Here is a 20,537-nt window from a genome sequence, read left to right as displayed (position 1 = left end):
TGGAGGAGAAAATTCACTTAAAAACTGGAGAAAACCACTTGAGTAGCTGTGAAAGCAAACAGATAATATTAAAGAAAACAAGAGCCAATAAATCTTTCATCTTTTCACACTGTGACAAGAGACTCAATCGGTCTGGACACCTGAATAAACATAAAAGGATCCACACTGGAGAAAAACCATATGCATGTGATCAGTGCAGGAAGAGATTAACAACAAAAGGAAGTCTTTTGGTACATATGACAGTTCATACTGGAGAGAAGCTGTTCACTTGTGGTCAGTGTGGAAAGAGTTTTTCAGGATCAGCAAACCTTCAGAGGCACATAAACATCCACACTAGAGAGAAACTGTACACATGTGATCAATGTGGGAAAACATTTTTGAGTACTTCAGACCTGAATACACATCTGAGAATTCATACAAAAGAGAATCCACATTCATGTCATTTGTGTGGAAAGAGTTTTTCACGTCTTCAATATTTGAAAATACATCAGAAAATACATTCTGGTGTGAGAGAGTACATGTGCTTTGAGTGTGAAAAGACTTTTACTTCAGCGAGCGGTTTAAAACTGCATGAGAGGATTCACACTGGAGAAAAACCTTACAAGTGTTCACACTGTGACAAGAGATTCTGTAAGACAGGAGACCTAAAAAGACACGAGAGGATCCACACTGGAGAGAAACCTTACAAGTGTTCACACTGTGACAAGAGATTCAATCAGTCAACATCTCTGAAAACACATGAGAGGATCCACACTGGAGAGAAACCGTATCAATGCACTGCATGTGGGAAGCATTTCAGTCAATATTCTGCCCTACACAGACATACAAAAAACAATCACATTAAGTAGATCATCTTCAGATCTTTCAGTCTGTTTCGCATCATTACAAAAAGATGACACAGTAATGCATCAAGCTATGAAATATCATCTGCATACATCTGTCATCACAAGTGACATGATGAAGAAACATTATCTAAAGTTTTCACAGTGAATAAAGTTAATCTTCATCTTCAGAACCAGCAGAATCAACTGATTGATTTAGATAAACTCAAAGATGGAGTTCCTCAACAAAGAATAATGTAAAAAATAAAATCCTTGTTTTTAATTTTTCTGCAAGATATAAATTATATCTCCTGTTGTTCACATAATGAATATGTGTCACTTGTAGTTTGCTTACTCTTCTGCTTTTCTTCATTAAAGTTTTTACAAACTGCTCTTGTTCAGGACGCCTTAGCCCCTTTTACACTGCACGTTGGACCCGGAAAATTGCCAGATCACCTTCTGTGTGAACGCAAACAGGATTGATCCCGGGTCGGAGACCTAGTAACATTGCTGGGTTCAGTCCTGGAATGAACTCGGTGTGAACAAAAATAATGCCGTAAATGGTGTCGTAGTGATGATGCACATTAGCGTGCTACTCTTTTACCAGGTGTTTTGAAGGCTGATCAACTTTCGCAAGGATAAAAATATCCTTATGTCACGTGTCTTTACAGGACCTTTACGGGTTGTGTGTGTACGCACGCACATATTCCATGTAATCACTGGCAGTGTGAAAGGGGCAAAATGTAGCAACCCAGGAACAATTGCCGGGACACATTACCCGTGTATTTTCTGGAATGGCAGTGTGAAAGGGGCTTTTGTATTTTTATGTTATTTATTTATTTGAACAGGTACACTGTAAAATATACATTAACCTTAGAAAGGAGAGATGCATTATACCAGGTTGTAGCGCTTATGCTAATTTCCACCTGTAGTCCCTGGGCAGGCTGATGACAAATAGATACACATATTAATAATACATTTACCCCAAAACAGCATTAAAATTACCAGACCCTTTTATTCCTCAACATTCATTAACAAATACACTCTCATGTATACATCAATTACAATGCATTATGTGAACATGTTTGTTTTAGAAGAAGCCATTTTTTGGCCTGATGTAAAAAAAAAAGTGTAAAAATTTATGAATAAAAAACTCTATTGCCAACTTGTTCCACTGTCTGATGGCCATACTTAAGAAAGCTTAATTATGTTTTCAAAACTAAATATACTACGTTTTTTAAGAATATGACTGATGAAATAGCTGAAATTTGTTGTCATGAACTTTTATACAATGATTTCATGGGCCTTATTGCTGTTTTACATGCCTGTGACCAACTCATCATGCAATAATGAAAGTGCGGAATTTTCATCACATTTAATATAAATTAGATGCATCTATAGTCAGAAAGTTCAAAATATATCTAAAATGTACAATGTTAATTTTCAAAGTTTTAGCCATCTTTTAAATATGTTTTTTTTTAGATGAAAAATTTGGGTCAAGAATGACTAATTTCAAATAAATCAAAGCAACTGAACAACATTCATTAGGAAAACAGTGTCAATAATGTAAAAATGATAGTTAAAGGCAGTTCATCATTGAATTCAGTTATGTCATCTCTGTTCAGTTTAAATAGTGTCTGTGCATTTATTTGCAATTAAGTCAATGATATCGCTGTAGATGAAGTGACCCCGACTAAGCAAGCCAGAGGCGACAGCGGCAAGGAACCGAAACTCCATCGGTGACAGAATGGAGAAAAAAACCTTGGGAGAAACCAGGCTCAGTTGGGGTCAGTTCTCCTCTGACCAGACGAAACCAGTAGTTCAATTCCAGGCTGCAGCAAAGTCAGATTGTGCAGAAGAATCATCTGTTTCCTGTGGTCTTGTCCTGGTGCTCCTCTGAGACAAGGTCTTTACAGGGGATCTGTATCTGGGCTCTAGTTGTCCTGGTCTCCGCTGTCTTTCAGGGCAGTAGAGGTCCTTTCTAGGTGCTGATCCACCATCTGGTCTGGATACGTACTGGATCCGGGTGACTGCAGTGATCCTGGATCTGGACACAGACTGGATCTGGTGGCTACTGTGACCTCAGAATAAGAGAGAAACAGACTAATATTAGCGTAGATGCCATTCTTCTAATGATGTAGCAAGTACGGTGTTATGTGAAGTGTTTCTGGTTCCGGTTTACCTAATTAATGCAGCCTAAAAATCCTTTAATGGATTTGGATATTAAAAGCATAGTAGTATGTTATGTGTAAGCCAGGTTAAAGAGATGGGTCTTTAATCTAGATTTAAACTGCAAGAGTGTGTCTGCCTCCCGAACAATGTTAGGTAGGTTATTCCAGAGTTTAGGAGCCAAATAGGAAAAGGATCTGCCGCCCGCAGATGATTTTGATATTAAAGGTATTATCTAATTGTCTGAGATTTGAGAACATAGCGGACTTAGAGGATTATAATGTAAAAAGAGCTCATTCAAATACTGAGGTGCTAAACCATTCAGGGCTTTATAAGTAATAAGCAATATTTTAAAATCTATACGATGTTTGATAGGGAGCCAGTGCAGTGTGGACAGGACCGGGCTAATATGGTCACACTTCCTGGTTCTAGTAAGAACTCTTGCTGCTGCATTTTGGACTAGCTGTAGTTTGTTTACTAAGTATGCAGAACAACCACCCAATAAAGCATTACAATAGTCTAACCTTGAAGTCATAAATGCATGGATTAACATTTCTGCATTTGACATTGAGAGCATAGGCCGTAAATTAGATATATTTTTGAGATGGAAAAATTCAGTTTTACAAATGCATAAACATGGCTTTCTAAGGAAAGATTGCGATCAAGTAGCACACCTAGGTTCCTAACTGATGACGAAGAATTGACAGAGCAACCATGAAGTCTTAGACAGTGTTCTAGGTTATTACAAGCAGAGTTTTACCGGCGTTTCATTCACAACTTCAGCAAACTAGCCGCGCCTCTGACCGCCTTGACCTCCGCCAAGACTGCGTTCAGGTGGTCAGACACAGCTGAGGCTGTGTTTGCTAAACTTAAGAGCTGTTTCATTTCAGCCCCTATTCTGATTATCCCTGACCCTACATGTCAGTTTGTGGTGGAGGTCGATGCGTCAGAGGTGGGGGTAGGAGCGGTGTTATCTCAACATTCTCCCTTAGACGACAAGGTCCACCCTTGCGCGTATTTTTCAAATCGTTTATCTCCTGCAGAACGAAATTACAATATTGGTAACCGAGAATTGTTGGAAGTTAAGATGGCATTGGAGGAATGGCGAAACTGGTTAGAAGGATCGGGGGTTCCTTTTATAGTATGGACTGATCACAAGAATTTAGAATACATTACCACTGCCAAAAGGTTGAACTCCAGGCAGGCTCGATGGGCACTTTTTTCCGACGTTTTGACTTTACTATTTAGCACCGCCCGGGTTCCAATAATAGACGATTCTTTGTCACGTATTTTTGACCATTCCGAACGCCCGTCTACTCCCGAGTGTATTTTTCCTGAGACATTAGTGGTCTCCACTCTCACATGGGAGATCGAATCGAAGGTCAGAACGGCCTTAGATAGGGTAACGCCTCCGCCTGGGTGCCCACTGAACCGTTTATTTGTGCCAGAGGGATTAAGGTCTAACGTTATCCAGTGGGGTCATTGCTCTAATGTCGCTTGCCATCCAGGTGTTAACCGTACTAGATTTTTAGTCAAGCAATGATTCTGGTGGCCACTTATGGCTCGCGACATTCACAATTTTGTTTTGGCTTGCTCGGTTTGTGCCACTGGTAAGACTTCCAATCGGCCCCCTGATGGGTTACTCCAACCGCTGCCGGTCCCTTCGAGACCCTGGTCCCACATCGCATTAGATTTTATTACCGCCCTCCCGCCCTCCCAGGGCAACACGGTTGTTTTAACCGTGGTGGACAGGTTCTCGAAGGCAGTCCACTTTATTCCCTTGGCCAAGTTGCCATCAGCCAAGGAGACAGCGTTGACCATCATAGACCACGTCTTTCGTTTACCTGGCCTCCCGATAGACGTGGTTTCTGACAGGGGACCCCAATTTGTGTCTAAATTTTGGCGAGAATTCTGTAAATTACTGGGAGCTACTGTAAGTCTGTCCTCAGGGTTTCACCCCCAGAGCAATGGTCAAACCGAGAGAGCCAACCAAGATTTGGAAAGGGTGTTGCGATGTTTGGTCTCCAAGAATCCTTCCTCCTGGAGCCAAAAATTGTCTATGGTGGAGTACGCCCACAATACCTTACCAGTATCAGCTACGGGGCTATCTCCTTTTGAGTGTAGTGTAGGTTACCAGCCACCTATTTTTCCCAGTATGGAATCCGAGGTTTCGGTCCCCTCCGTTCACGCCTTCGTCCAGAGGTAATGTGTGTGAATAGAGTATTAGCAATGTAAGCGCAGTTAGCAGCAACCACGCTTGCTGATGCTAACGGGCTAAAAGCTAATAGCGGACCCGGGAGATCAAAATAAAACTAGTGATACCGAGGCGCTCTGATTGTTTTTGTTGTAGAATACAATAGAGGATATATTCACACATTATATAAACGGAAACGATGATGTATAAAATAGATTTTTAAGTTAAAAATAGTCAATGAAAAGAATATAGTGACGGAGCTCAAACGCTTAATTACTCAATTACTCAAAATATTGCTTATTATTTATAAAGCCCTGAATGGTTTAGCACCTCAGTATTTGAATTAGGTCCTTTTACATTATACTCCTCTACATCCGCCGCGTACTCAAAACTCAGGAAATTTGATAATACCTAGAATATCAAAAACAACTGCGGGCAGCAGATCCTTTTCCTATTTGGCGCCTAAACTCTGGAATAACCTACCTAACATTGTTCTGGAGGCAGACACACTCTTGCAGTTTAAATCTAGATTAAAGACCCATCTCTTTAACCTGGCATACACATAACATACTAATATGCTTTTAATATCCAAATCCGTTAAAGGATTTTTAGGCTGCATTAATTAGGTAAACCAGAACCGGAAACACTTCACATAACACCCGATGTACTTGCTACATCATTAGAAGAATGACATCTACGTTAATATTTGTCTGTTTCTCTCTTGTTCCGAGGTCACCGTGGCCACCAGATCCAGTCTGTATCCAGATCAGAGGGTCACTGCAGTCACCCGGATCCAGTACGTATCCAGACCAGATGGTGGATCAGCACCTAGAAAGGACCTCTACTGCCCTGAAAGACAGCGGAGACCAGGACAACTAGAGCCCCAGATACAGATCCCCTGTAAAGACCTTGTCTCAGAGGACCACCAGGACAAGACCACAGGAAACAGATGATTCTTCTGCACAATCTGACTTTGCTGCAACTTGGAATTGAACTACTGGTTTCGTCTGGTCAGAAGAGAACTGGCCCCCCAACTGAGCCTGGTTTCTCCCAAGGTTTTTTTCTCCATTCTGTCACCGATGGAGTTTCGGTTCCTTGCCGCTGTCGCCTCTGGCTTGCTTAGTTGGGGTCACTTCATCTACAGCGATATCATTGACTTGATTGCAAATTAATGCACAGACACTATTTAAACTGAACAGAGATGACATAACTGAATTCAATAATGAACTGCCTTTAACTATCATTTTGCATTATTGAAACAATGTTTTTCAAATGAATGTTGTTCAGTTGCTTTGACGCAATGTATTTAGTTTAAAGCGCTATATAAATAAAGGTGACTTTGACTTTAAAGTCAGGCACGTCAGCGGGCAGCCTCATGTTATTGTTGCAGTGGAAAGTGCTGCTGCACATTTGAAGGACCCCAAGCCAAAACTTTTGGAAGATTCAACAACAGTCCTTTGGAGATAAAGGTAGTCAGAGAATCTCATTCTGGAAATGGGGTGGAGAAGTTGGCAGCTTTCACCTGGACAAGACCCAGGAACTGCAAACTATAAATAAAACATGGTAAAACAAAGTGCTTCAGCCAGAAATAAAAGCTTTGTCAAACAGGTTTTTGATCTTGACTTAAAAATGAACACAGAGGGAGCTAATCGAATAGAAGAGGGCAACTCATTCCAAAGTCTTGGGGCGATAGATGAAAACACACTGCCCCTGGACTTCAGCCTCGTCTTTGGTGTAAACAGTAGTCTCTGGTTTGATGACCGTAGAGATCTTGTTTCACTGCGTTCAATTAAAAGTTCAGATATATATGAAGGGGCCATACCATGTAGTGACTTAAACACAATTAATACAATTTTAAAATCAACTCTATAGTGTACAGGCAGCCAGTGTAAAGACTGTAAAACTGGAGTGATATGATCCCGCTTACGAGACCTGGTCAGAAATCTTGCTGCTGCGTTCTGAACCAGCTGTAAACGAGAAAGAGCTATTTGACTATTTCCAGCATACAGTGAGTTGCAGTAATCCAATCTGGAGGTAATGAAAGCATGTATCACTTTTTCAAGGTTTTTAAAAGATAGGAAAGATTTTACTTTAGCAAGAAGCCGCAGTTGGAAAAAGGAAGATTTAACCACAGTATTAATCTGTCTATCAAATTTCATTTGCTCATCAAATACAACACACAAATTTTTTACATGTTGCTTAACATACGGTGATAACTCACCCAAATTTGGAATTGTAGAAGTCACAGAAACAGAGGGTTTAAAAACAATCAATTCTGTTTTGCTCTCATTGAAATTTAAAAAGTTTAGAGACAACCATTTCTTTACATTTACATTTACATTTACATTTAATCATTTAGCAGACGCTTTTATCCAAAGCGACTTACAAATGAGAACAATAGAAGCAGTCAGGTCAACAAGAGAACAACTACAGAATACAAGTGCCATGACAAGTCTCAGTTAGTCTAGTATGTTACGCATAGCCAGGTGTATATAATTATTTTTTTTTTTAATTAAATGAAAAAGACAAGAAAATGAAAAGTACTGGTGTTAGTAGGTTAAGTGCAGGCGAAAAAGATGAGTCTTTAGATGTTTCTTGAAAATGAGTAAAGACTCCGCTGTACGAATTGAGATTGGGAGGTCATTCCACCAGCTGGGCACAGTCCAGGAAAAGGTCCGTGAGAGTGATTTTGAGTACCTTGAATTTGATGTGAGCAGCTACTGGTAGCCAGTGTAACCTGATGAGGAGAGGAGTAACATGAGCTTTTTTGCCTCATTTAAGAAGTTGGGTTGCTTGCTCTGACAGGAAGGGTCTAATCTTCCTAATGTTGTATAAGGCAAACCTGCAGGACCGGGTCGTTGTAGCAATGTGGTCAGTGAAGCTTAATTGATGATCCATCACAACTCCTAGGTTTCTGGCTGTCCTCGAAGGGAGTTATGGTTGACGAGCCCAGCTGTATAGAGAAGTTGTGATGAATCAATGGATTAGCTGGAATCACCAGTAGTTCAGTCTTTGTAAGGTTAAGCTGAAGGTGATGGTCATTCATCCAGCTAGAAATGTCACTCAGACAGGCTGAAATGCGAGCAGCTACCGTCGGGTCATCTGGCTGGAATGAGAAGTAGAGTTGGGTGTCATCGGCATAGCAGTGATAAGAAAAGCCATGCTTCTGAATGACAGATCCTAAAGATGTCATGTAGATGGAGAAGAGAAGTGGTCCAAGTACTGAGCCTTGAGGAACCCCAGTATCAAGGTGGTGTGACTTAGAAACCTCACCCCTCCAAGACACACTGAAGGATCTGTCAGAGAGGTAGGACTTAACCCACAGGAGAGCAGTTCCAGAGATGCCCATCTTTCTGAGGGTGGACAGGAGAATCTGGTGATTAACGGTGTCAAAAGCAGCAGACAGGTCCAGTAAGATGAGTACCGAGGATTTTGAAGCTGCTCTTGCTAGTCGCAGGGCTTCAGTAACCGAGAGCAGAGCAGTCTCAGTTGAGTGGCCACTTTTGAAACCAGATTGGTTGCTGTCCAGGAGGTTGTTCTGTCCAAGGAACATAGAAAGCTGGTTGAACACAGCCCGCTCAAGTGTCTTTGCAATGAATGGAAGAAGGGATACCGGTCTGTAGTTTTCAAGAAGCGCTGGATTTAGAGATGGTTTCTTGAGCAGTGGGCTTACCCGAGCCTGCTTGAATGCTAAGGGAAATGTTCCAGATTGAAGAGAGGAGTTGATAATGTGAGTAAGTGAAGGTATGACTGAAGAAGAGATCGCTTGAAGGAGGTGAGTGGGGATAGGATCAAGTGGACAAGTAGTAGGATGATTGGACAGGAGAATTTTGGAGACGTCCATCTCTGAGAGTGGGGAGAAGGAGGATAAAGAGTGTGCATCAGTCATTGTGAAGTTTTCCACAGTCTGTGGTGTGGAGAATTGTTCACTGATGGATCTCGTCTTATTTGTGAAGAAAGTTGCAAAGTCGTCCGCTGTAAGAGTCGATGGAGGAGGTGGAGGCGGCGGATTAAGAAGAGAAGAGAAAGTCTTGAATAGTGTCCGAGCGTCACAGCAGCTGTTAATTTTGTTGTGGTAGTAGGATGTTTTAGCTGTTAAGACCTTTGCAGAGAAGGAAGAGAGGAGTGATTGATACACACTGAGATCCGTAGAGTTTTTTGATTTCTGCCATTTCCTCTCTGCAGCCCTTACATCACTCAAACAAAGCAATAGTGCATTCAGTCCATCCAGTGCATTCCGTTTTAGAGGCAGATAAACTTGTGTATCGTCCGCATAGCAATGGAATGATAGCCCATACTTTTTGAAGATAGAGCCAAGAGGGAGCATATAGAGAGAGAAAAGAAAGGGAGCTAAAATTGATCCTTGAGGAACTCCACTGGTTATCGCAGCTTTACTTGAGGTATGATCTCCTAACTTCACTGAAAAGGTCCTATTTGTCAGATAGGATCTAAACCACTGCAGGGCACTGCCAGTAATGCCAGCACAATATTCCAGTCGATCGAGAAGTACAGCGTGATTGACAGTATCAAATGCAGTGGTGAGATCTAAAAGGAGTAAAACCGCATAGTTGCCTGAGTCACATGTTAACAGTATATCATTTGAAACTTTCAGCAGAGCAGTCTCAGTAGAGTGATGTTTTCTAAACCCAGAATTGAAAACCTTGAAGATCAAATTTTCAGCCATAAAAGATTGTATTTGATCAAGAACTGATTTCTCAATAATTTTTTAAATGAAAGACAAATTAGAGATGGGCCTAAAATTTGTCAGAATAGTAGGATCCATACCCTGTTTTTTAAGCAGAGACAGTTGCATGTTTAAGCGACTCTGGAAAAGTACCTGTTTGTAAACAGTGATTTATCAAAGACAGAGGATTTTGAACAACCACATCTATAACTTGCTTAAAGAAGAGAGGGGGCATTACATCAGTTGGGGAACCAGATGCTTTCATGTGATCCACTATTTCTATCAGATGGTTATCTGTAACAGGAGTAAAACAACTAAAAACAGCAGTACATCTAGAGAGAGTTGAAGGGTCAGATGAAACTGGGTTTAGCCCCATTCTTAAGCCATGTGTCTTCTGTACAAAGAAACAAAGAAAGTCTTCACAGGAAACTAATGCCACTTCTATATCAAGACCAGTGGAGGGGTTGATGGTGGAATTTATAACATTAAACAGAGTTTTTGGTTTATGACAGTTCTTGTTTATAATGTCAGTGAAATAAATTGATCTCGCCGTTTTCACTGCTTTCTGATATTGAGTTAGTGAGTCTCTGAACATTTGCATTGAAACCTGAAGTCTGTCCTTCCTCCATTTTCGTTCAAATCTTCTGCAAATACACCTAAGAGTGCGAGTTGTGTCATTAAGCCAAGGCTCAGATTTCAGTTTATGGAGATGAGTCTTTAAAGCCACTTGGTCTAGAGCATGAACACAGGTGAAGTTAAAACTGGGAAGTAGTTCTTCAGCACTTGCATCGGTGTTTAGAACGTCACTTTGTAGCAAACCTTCACTAAAGGCTGAGCGAAAAGCTTCCCTGGTAGCTGATGTGATAAGCCGCGACTGGCGAGCCGAATACATCGGCGTAACAGTTTTGTTAAAAGATGGAATCGTAAACATAATAGTCTTGTGGTCAGAGAAACCATTTTCACACACCTCTAGTTCATTCAGAGAGCAGCCGTAAGTTAGCACTAAATCCAGTGTATGGCCATGCTGATGAGTGGGTACATTGATCTGAAGCATCAGATCAAATGCATTTAGCAGATTGATAAATTCCTTTGCTAAGGAATCTGCTGCACAACAGACATGAACATTAAAGTCCCCAACAATCATTAGTTTGTCATATTTTGCAATGAAATCTCCCAAAAAGTCAGCAAAATCCTTCAGAAAATTTGAATTAGGTTTTGGGGGACGATAAATCAGTGCAAACAGAACAGGGTCGCATAGCTCCAGAGTAAACAACTGTAGCTCAAAGCTTTGGTATTCCTTTGAAACTACGGGACGGCAGGAAAAAATGTCTTTATAAATAGAGGCCAGACCACCACCTCGTCCCGTTGTACGCGGTGAATTTAAAAACAGAGAGTTTGACGGAACCATTTCAGAAAAGGCACTAATATCCCCCGGAGTAATCCATGTTTCAGTCAAAAAGAGAAGGTCTAGGTGGCGAGCAGAGTCTTTTATAATGAAAGTCTTGTTTACTACCGACCTGGCGTTAATCAAAGCCATTCTGAGCAGCGCTGGAAGTTCAGGAGAGGCCGCAGGTTGTTTCGCTCGAGGCAGCAGCCGAAGATTCCCCTGACACACTCCTCCCCGCGCAGTGCGAGGCGCGCGAAAAACCAGGAGCGGCTCCAGCGAGGTGGGAAACACGGGAACAATCCAACCATGCACTGGCTCCAGAGAACGCCAGCGCGGGTAACATATCCCGAAGTCCTTCATAAAGCTCCCTGGGGAAGAACGGGTAGCATTTTAGCTTAACAGCTAGGCCACCTTGTCGTCCACGTCGTCTCTTTCGCCTTCTGCCCGGCAGGGAGCAAGGCCAGTGGCGTATACAGTCCGGAATTGACTTCAGAAAGGGAGGTGGAGCACCATGAAAACTGATGAGTTGTTTATATGAAATTTCTTCCAACTTTAAAGGGTGAATCGGTCATATGTTAAAACTGGTGAAGCACACTGTGTTAAACACTTCATAAATGAGCTTAAAACAAACAAACTCGGGCCTATGCTGAGCGATAGACGGCATGCAAACCACAACGGCGCCATCTTCCCAGATCATGTCATAGGGGTTAAATTCCTAAAAACCAAATAAAATAAAATTGAGAAGATAAATCATCCAACGAGATTCCATCAGTGATACTCACTGAAACAAGATGTTCTTAATCTGGTTCCACAAGTGATGTCAGTAAAGTTCATGACTAGGATTCTCTTCATGAATAGGGCTTGGGCGTCGTGACGTCATTACTTGGCATGGCCACCACGTTGATAGCGTCCTTTACTGCTACTCGGTCTACTGCGCAGTGTTTAGACATACTCCCTCTCATTCGTGTGTCTTAATTTGATTAATTAAAAATCTATTTCAACCATGGTAAACCGTTGCTGTATTGTGGGGTGTAATAGCGCAACACATAATCGCCATGGGGAAAATAAAATGAGAATGGATTAACTTTACACCGCTTTCCTGCTTGGAGGCGCGATCACGGAGAACATAACATCTGAATATTCATTTATATAGCTTAAGTCAACATTGAAAATAAGGGAAATTTCTCGGGTTACTTATCCAAAATACGGGAAATTTCAACATTCATCTTTTTGTTGCTATCCCTCTGCTGACAGCAAAAACAAAACTGCTGCATTAACTAACGTTAAGCGATTTGTGAAGCTAGGTCTAACGTGACTTTAGTTGCAGATTTGCGTGAAATTGTGCTCTCACAACAACCACGCTATCTTAAAAAGCCCAACCTTACGCTAAAGGTTGCTTTCAAGTGAGCAAAACAATGCTTTGAAAACATCTGTTTCGCTGGAAGGGCAAGGGGTAGCAACAGGACAACAGTACAGAGACTGACAGGTCCGATCGAAGGGCTAACGGGATATTTTACAGGAAAATACTAAAACGGGAAGACAGTGGGAAAAGAGCTCAAATACGTGAGAACCCCGGATGAAAACGGGAGGGTTGACAGCTTCTAACTACACTTTTGTTAAAAGTACATGTGTGAATGGATGTTAGCGCTAACGTTTACCAAACAGCAAGGTGTAGCGCAGCTTACCTTTGTCCAGATTACTGTAACGTATACTGTTTGCCGGTTTTATGATCTGCAACTCCTGAACATATCCATTTGTGAACTGTACATGAGACTCCAATGACTTGTAGCTTCGGAACTGTTCTGAAGTGTAGGCGCTCACAAAACAAACAATGTAGCCGAGGATATCTGTAATGCAAAAGTGTGGCAGCAAGTAATCGTCGGTGCTCCACTCTTTGTTGGGAATTTCATATGGATCCAAACCGTTAATAGTGCTGATTTTGTGCACATACCGGTCCCTGACATCCCTATTTTGTGTATCCCTTTAAATCCCACAACCTTTTCGCGATTGTACCATCCTCTCTCTTTCTCCCAACTCTGCATCATTCTTGCTGAATGTTTACATTCGCGAAGCTACCAGCAGGACCGCCACGTCCCAGAATGCAATGCGGCGCCCAAGCCCTATTATCCAGAAAGCAGTTGACAAAATGTATCAGGAAGTCTTTTTATTTTTGACTGAGCAGTAAAGCAAGCCTTTTTCAATCTGCCCTAGCTTTATATATATATATATATATATATATATATATATATATATATATATATATATATATATATATATATATATACACACACACACATCGTTGATGTGTTTTGTTTTATTATTTGTATTTGAATATATCTGCACATTTCTGATTTTAGCGTGTGAATGGGGACTTTTATTTTGGAGGGGAGATATGACATCATAAGACTGTGCCTCCTCCTGCTCTGTTCTGGCTGAAGAAAAGGTTTGTGTTTTTGAAGTGTTTCAAACTGTTCAGGATATTTTATGCTTCTAATGAGAACTCTTAAATTAATGTTTTATTACATGTAACATTGCAATGCTTAGTATGAAATTTTGTAGTTTATTATTAATTATTTGTTTTGAGCAAAGTGCAATTGCACAGGAATAACACATTTAGATTTATTTTCTTTCTGTTAATTATTCTCCTCTTGTCCAAACTCACAGATAATCATCCACATGACACACTATTATAAAGATGTCGTTTATTAAAGAGGAGAGTGAAGACATTAGGATTACAGAAGTGTTTAGTATCAAACATGAAGATACTGAGGAACAAACAGGTTTGTGTCTTTCTCAAAGCTAAACTCATTTGATTCTTATTCACAGTACAGCTTGACAGGAATTAATGATGTTTCTGAAGAATGTTATATGATTTTCCTAATTATGGCTTTTTTTTTTTACCTGGAGTCTAGGCTAAAGGGATAGTTCACCCCAAAATTAATGTTAACCCTTAATTTACTCACCATCAAGCTGTCCTATGTTTATATGACTTTCTTCTATCAGACGAACACATTCAGAGTTATTTAAAAAATATATATCCTGGTTTTTGCTAGCTTTATAATGGAAGTGAATAGGGGGTGAGATTTTGATGGTTATTCACATTTGACATACGCTAACTTCTGTGATGTAGTGTAGTGCACACTCCTGTGATGTACTACGCATTATAATCACATGAGCTGCACAGCACATAGGAGTGTGCACTACGTCACGAATATTAACACAAGTCAAATGTGTATCCGCATGGCTCCAGAAGCTAGTTGTTTTGTTTATTGAGTTTTAAATAAAGATATTTGTCTTACACACTTTTATTAACCTCTTGGAGCTGTGTGAAGTGCGTTTTATGATGTTGGATGATTTTTAAGCTTAAAAATTTCATTCACTACAATTATAATGCTTGAGGGTGCAGGGTATTTTTATAAAATACTCTTCACGCTTTATATGTTACCCTTGGGAGATATCATCAGGAAACATGGTGTTAGCTTTCACTGTTATGCTGATGATACGCAGCTCTATATTTCCTCGCAGCCCGGTGAAACACACCAATTTGAAAAACTAATGGAATGCATAGTCGATATAAAAAACTGGATGACGAGTAATTTCTTACTGCTAAATTCAGAAAAAACAGAGGTGTTAATCATAGGGCCTAAAAACTCTACTTGTAATAACCTAGAACACTGTCTAAGACTTGATGGCTGCTCTGTCAATTTTTCGTCATCAGTTAGGAACCTAGGTGTGCTACTTGATCGCAATCTTTCCTTAGAAAGCCACGTCTCTAGCATCTGTAAAACTGCATTTTTCCATCTCAAAAATATATCTAAATTACGGCCTATGCTCTCAATGTCAAATGCAGAAATGTTAATCCATGCATTTATGACTTCAAGGTTAGACTATTGTAATGCTTTATTGGGTGGTTGTTCTGCACGCTTAGTAAACAAACTACAGCTAGTCCAAAATGCAGCAGCAAGAGTTCTTACTAGAACCAGGAAGTATGACCATATTAGCCCGGTCCTGTCCACACTGCACTGGCTCCCTATCAAACATCATATAGATTTTAAAATATTGCTTATTACTTATAAAGCCCTGAATGGTTTAGCACCTCAGTATTTGAATGAGCTCCTTTTACATTATACTCCTCTACGTCCGCTACGTTCTCAAAACTCAGGCAATTTGATAATACCTAGAATATCAAAATCAACTGCGGGTGGCAGATCCTTTTCCTATTTGGCTCCTAAACTCTGGAATAACCTACCTAACATTGTTCGGGAGGCAGACACACTCTTGCAGTTTAATTCTAGATTAAAGACCCATCTCTTTAACCTGGCTTACACATAACATACTAATATGCTTTTAATATCCAAATCCGTTAAAGGATTTTTAGGCTCCATTAATAAGGTGAACCGGAAACACTTCACATAACACCAGATGTACTTGCTACATCATTAGAAGAATGGCATCTACGCTAATATTTGTCTGTTTCTCTCTTATTCCGAGGTCACCGTGGCCACCAGATCCAGTCTGTTTCCAGATCAGAGGGTCACTGCAGTCACCCGGATCCAGTACGTATCCAGACCAGATGGTGGATCAGCACCTAGAAAGGACCTCTACATCCCTGAAAGACAGCGGAGACCAGGACAACTAGAGCCCAGATACAGATCCCCTGTAAAGACCTTGTCTCAGAGGAGCACCAGGACAAGACCACAGGAAACAGATGATTCTTCTGCACAATCTGACTTTGCTGCAGTCTGGAATTGAACTACTGGTTTCGTCTGGTCAGAGGAGAACTGACCCCAACTGAGCCTGGTTTCTCCCAAGGTTTTTTCTCCATTCTGTCACCGATGGAGTTTCGGTTCCTTGCCGCTGTCGCCTCTGGCTTGCTTAGTTGGGGTCACTTCATCTACAGCGATATCATTGACTTGATTGCAAATAAATGCACAGACACTATTTAAACTGAACAGAGATGACATCACTGAATTCAATGATGAACTGCCTTTAACTATCATTTTGCATTATTGAGACACTGTTTTCCAAATGAATGTTGTTCAGTGCTTTGACGCAATGTATTTTGTTTAAAGCACTATATAAATAAAGGTGATTGATTGATAAATAACTCTGATTGTGTTCGTCTGAAAGAAGTTGAGGGTAAGTAAATCTTGGGGTAATTCTCGTTTGAGGTTAACTAACCTTTTAACTTGTATTTGTCTCTATTCACCTTAGACCTGAAGGTGCTGAAAGAGGAGGGTCAAGAACTGAATCAAAATGAAGAGAAGTACCTGAATGAGGAAAATCCAGACTTCAAAACGGAAGAAAAATATCTTAGCTGCTCACAGACTGAAGAGGTTTCCACACGAATAAGAGCTCAGAAGACAGGAACTAGAGGTATCTCCTGCAAACACTGTGGAGAATCTTTACTCAAAACTAAACCCTTAAAAGACACATGGGAATTCACACTGAAGAGAAACCTTCCATCTGCAAACACTGTGGAAAGAGTTTTACTCATTAAGGAAACCTTAAAAAGCACATACAAACTCAGACTGGAGAGAAGCCTTATGCATGCACTCAGTGTGGAAAGAGTTTTTATTGAAAAAGGAAGTATTAAAGTGTGTCAGTGGTGTATAAAGCACCTGAAAGTCATACTCAAGCAAAAGTACAGAGATCTTACCAGAAAATTACTTTGGCAGACGTTAAAGTCACCTTCAGAATATTACTTGAGTAAAAGTATTAAAGTATGTGATATTTATTATACTTAAGAAAAGTATTTTTAAAATCTCAAATGTACTTAATTATTGAAAGTTAAAGTACAAGTAAATGCAAAATGTAAAATTTCATACACAGCGTGAGTAGCAAGATAATGTTCAGTTTTAAGTTTTTGTTCAATTTTGTATTTTTGGGTAAGAATAAGGAGCACCTCATCCAGTACTTGGTGTCTTTTATTCCTTATTTTTATGCCAAGAAAACATTTCTGGAATCTGCATCTGAAACAGCATTTAGATGTATTTACAAATTTTATGTATCTCAGTGGGGACATGGATGCATTTATACTGCAGTTTTTAAAATTAAAAGGTTAAATACTGTTATTTTAAATGATTTAAGACATGAAAAAAGTCTCAATTTAAACGCCAGTATATGGCAGAAAATGACAGTTATATGGCAGTTAATGAGTGAGTCATTGCGTCAACGGCTGATTTATTAAGGAATAAAGCATTTGACTGTTGTTAATAAGTGAATCACTGAATCCTTTATTCAACCTATTTGTTCAAAATGTTGATTCATTCATTAAGTAAACTTTTACTCAAAAAAGATGCAAAACAGTGCTGTGATCTTTAATTTGGAACTATTTTTATTGGCAAAATTGACAAAAACTAGAAATGTAAGTCACTCTTATTGCTAACTTTAAAGTCGGCATGAAATCAAATTTGAAAAAATCTTCTTTTTATATGTAATATTGTAGTGTTTATTATAAATGATTTATCTGTGTACTTCATTATTTTTTTTAAATTCATGTACCCTTATAATCTTTAATCAAATACATTACCCTACCATCCCCCCTCGAAACGACCTCTCTTCTCTTTCGGTCACGTGCCATGACGAAAGGGTGCGGCCAGAGCCGATGAGGGTGCGGCTATAGGTGTCTTTCTCGTTTTTTGCGCCACCTCTCAGAGAAACTCTCGAGGGTGAACTTGACCGACAACTTCACTCGACTCATCTTGGTTTGCAGGAGGCTCGTATAAATATGGGCTGATTCTTGCCTGAAAATTTAGCTCCTCGTCCTCATTCTCGTCGCCGGGCTCCTCAATAAAAAATCCTTCATGGGAGGGTAACGGTGGAGAGAAATCCTCCACAACTGAATGTAAACTAGCATTCAAATCTGCCTTCATTTTGTTTGCAACGCCCAACCTCCAACGATCCAATCAATTCCCCGATGGACGAAACCAAGCCCCGCCCTACATTTTTTTATAATTTCAGAAGCCGTTAAACTCGGATATACGTCACAGCAAGGAAAAAATGACAATCTCAACTTCCGTTTCATGCCGACTTTAACTGTTTATTATTACATTTGTTATCACGCTGATATCTGCAGAAAAACGTGATATACTCTTTCCGTGATATAGATGAATAATTGAATTATATAAATATGAAAAGCATACAGTAGCATTTTTGCCTGTCTACAATTTAGAATGCCTTGAATTTACAATTTTAATGGACTAATAGATCTACCTGATAATGTCAGATGGCACATCATTACAACAACACTAACCATATTATCACAGACGGTATACTGTATATCACTGTCAGATTTTATTTTTTTTTGCTCTTGGTACATGCATGCATACATACAACTACAGACATATTCAACATGAGAACAGGGAGACAATAATTAGAGATGGAGAATGAATTAAAGAAATAAATTACAGAACACTGGTAATAATTCGTGTGTTAGCTGTTTAAGATGGAGATGGCATGGGGGGGGGGGGGTTATGCCTAGATGTTCTGGCGCACAGACATTTATAGAAACCAGACAGTTATAGAAGACCACAGAAATGACACAATAACAGCTGTATAAAACTGTGTCATCTGCACCTGTGGCAGGTTGAACTTTTTTTTTTGTTGTCAAAGGAAGTTCAACCTCTGCTGAGCCTTTTTTTCACTATGGTGTCAATGTGAGTGCCCCACTTCAGGTCCTGAGTGATGGTGGTTGAATGACTTCTGTCCATGATGGCGAGTCTACCATCATTTCAACAGTTTTGAGCATGTTGAGCTCCAGATTTTTGTGACTGCACCAGACAGCCAGCTGCTCAACCTCTTGTCTGTAACCAGAAAATCTCTTGTCTGTAACCAGTCATTTCCCACAATTCCTCCTCCTGCTCGCCTGCTCATTGTCACCAATCATTCAGTCACGATTACCAGCTGTCTCTCATTCCACCTGCACTGGTTAAAAGGACTACACACACACACACACACACAGACCTTCCAGATTTTCGGCTTGAATTGTTACTCACCTGACATCTACTTACCGGTTGTTTGTTTGCACTCCCAAGTCTCTCCTATCTCCGATCTCCAGTTCGTTATCTCCAGTCAGCTCTGTGTCTCCATCTCCAAGTTCCGTGTGCTCTTCCAACAAGGAATGAAAGGAAAGCGTTTATCTCTCCATCAAGTCCTATAAACGTGTGTGGTTCCTCACCTGTCTGATCTTCCTCCTGCTCAATCTGTTATGCTTATTCAAGATTCAAGATTTTTCTATGACCAGCAGTGAAGTGTAAGATCACATGTTGCCTTATCAATGCTGTTGTGTTAATTAAAGCCTGTTTGCAACATTATTCTTCTCTCTCTCTGATCTGTGTACCACTGACAGAAGACTAGAACATCAAAAGACAACACAGTATGAGCTCCATTGTTGATCAGCCCATGCAAATCCTTTCAATAACCCAGTAAGTGCCCCTGGGAGTACTGGTGGAATATGATGGGATGTCTTGGAGCCCAGAAATGGCTCCAGCCCCCAAACTCGACACAGATTTTGCTCCTGTCCCCATCTAGAGATGACTTCTACTGTCAAGTACAATCCAATAAAGGCTCCAGAATGCTCTCCAGAATCCAGCCAGGAGCTCCCTTTAGTCATAGAGCTCGGCGTGGAGCCCAACTCTCCTTCATCTCATCTCCTTTTTGTGAGTACCCAGGCAAGTACAAAATTGGTTAGTTCTCCATGGTAGCCCTCGTGCAAAGACCATCAACTCTGCACGACTCCATCGAGGAAGGACAGGCACTTGATTATTGCTTTTTTCCCCTTTCTTTACCTTTATTTACTCTTTGTACAACTTGTTCTCATCTACTTGTTTAGGATAATTGTACTCACTATGTGCTTTTGAATCTCGACTATTACCACGAACACTCCAAAATCACACACTGTACGTTGGAGGCAGGCCAATCCTAATCATTTACAGCCTATCCTTCTGTCCTCTACTCTGGAACTGTCAGTCTGCTGTTTACAAATCATAATTTAATTATTCAATTGCCACTCTATACCTTCTCAAACTCTTGGCCCTAACTGAGACTTGGATCAAAACCAACACTCTGTGTGCTTTCATCCTGACTTCCTTCACCCTCTCAGTTTTCAACACTGGACACAAACTGTCTTACTGACGCTCTTTACTCCACTCTAACATCTTGTTTAGACAACTTTTGCCCACTTTCATCCAGACCAGCACACACTACTCTCTCTCTGCCCCCTGGCTGTCTCAAGTTCTCTGTGAACTTCACTCTTAACTCAGGGCTGCAGAGAGAATATGG

At 40.4% G+C, this 20,537-nt stretch overlaps 2 protein-coding genes across 2 annotated transcripts in view; both read left to right on the top strand.

The window, feature by feature from the left end:
- The window catches only part of LOC127952011 (zinc finger protein 208), a 97,703-nt gene that overhangs the window by 54,616 nt on the left and 22,550 nt on the right, over positions 1 to 20,537 (top strand). The window contains exon 6 of the mRNA XM_052550223.1: positions 16,470 to 16,631. Within this exon, the coding sequence (XP_052406183.1) occupies positions 16,470 to 16,631 (162 nt within the window). The remainder of the gene's footprint in view (positions 1 to 16,469; positions 16,632 to 20,537) is intronic.
- On the top strand, positions 13,666 to 16,362 carry LOC127952201 (uncharacterized). The gene is made up of 2 exons (XM_052550611.1): positions 13,666 to 13,698; positions 13,920 to 16,362. The coding sequence occupies exon 2, from the start codon at positions 14,646 to 14,648 to the stop codon at positions 15,585 to 15,587; it is 942 nt and encodes a 313-aa protein (XP_052406571.1). The 5' UTR covers positions 13,666 to 13,698; positions 13,920 to 14,645; the 3' UTR covers positions 15,588 to 16,362.

Source organism: Carassius gibelio, chromosome B3 (assembly GCF_023724105.1).
Source record: "Carassius gibelio isolate Cgi1373 ecotype wild population from Czech Republic chromosome B3, carGib1.2-hapl.c, whole genome shotgun sequence".
Classification (NCBI taxonomy): Eukaryota; Metazoa; Chordata; class Actinopteri; order Cypriniformes; family Cyprinidae; genus Carassius; species Carassius gibelio.
Note: the sequence above shows the minus strand (reverse complement) of the source record. Positions and strands in the feature narration are given on the sequence as shown.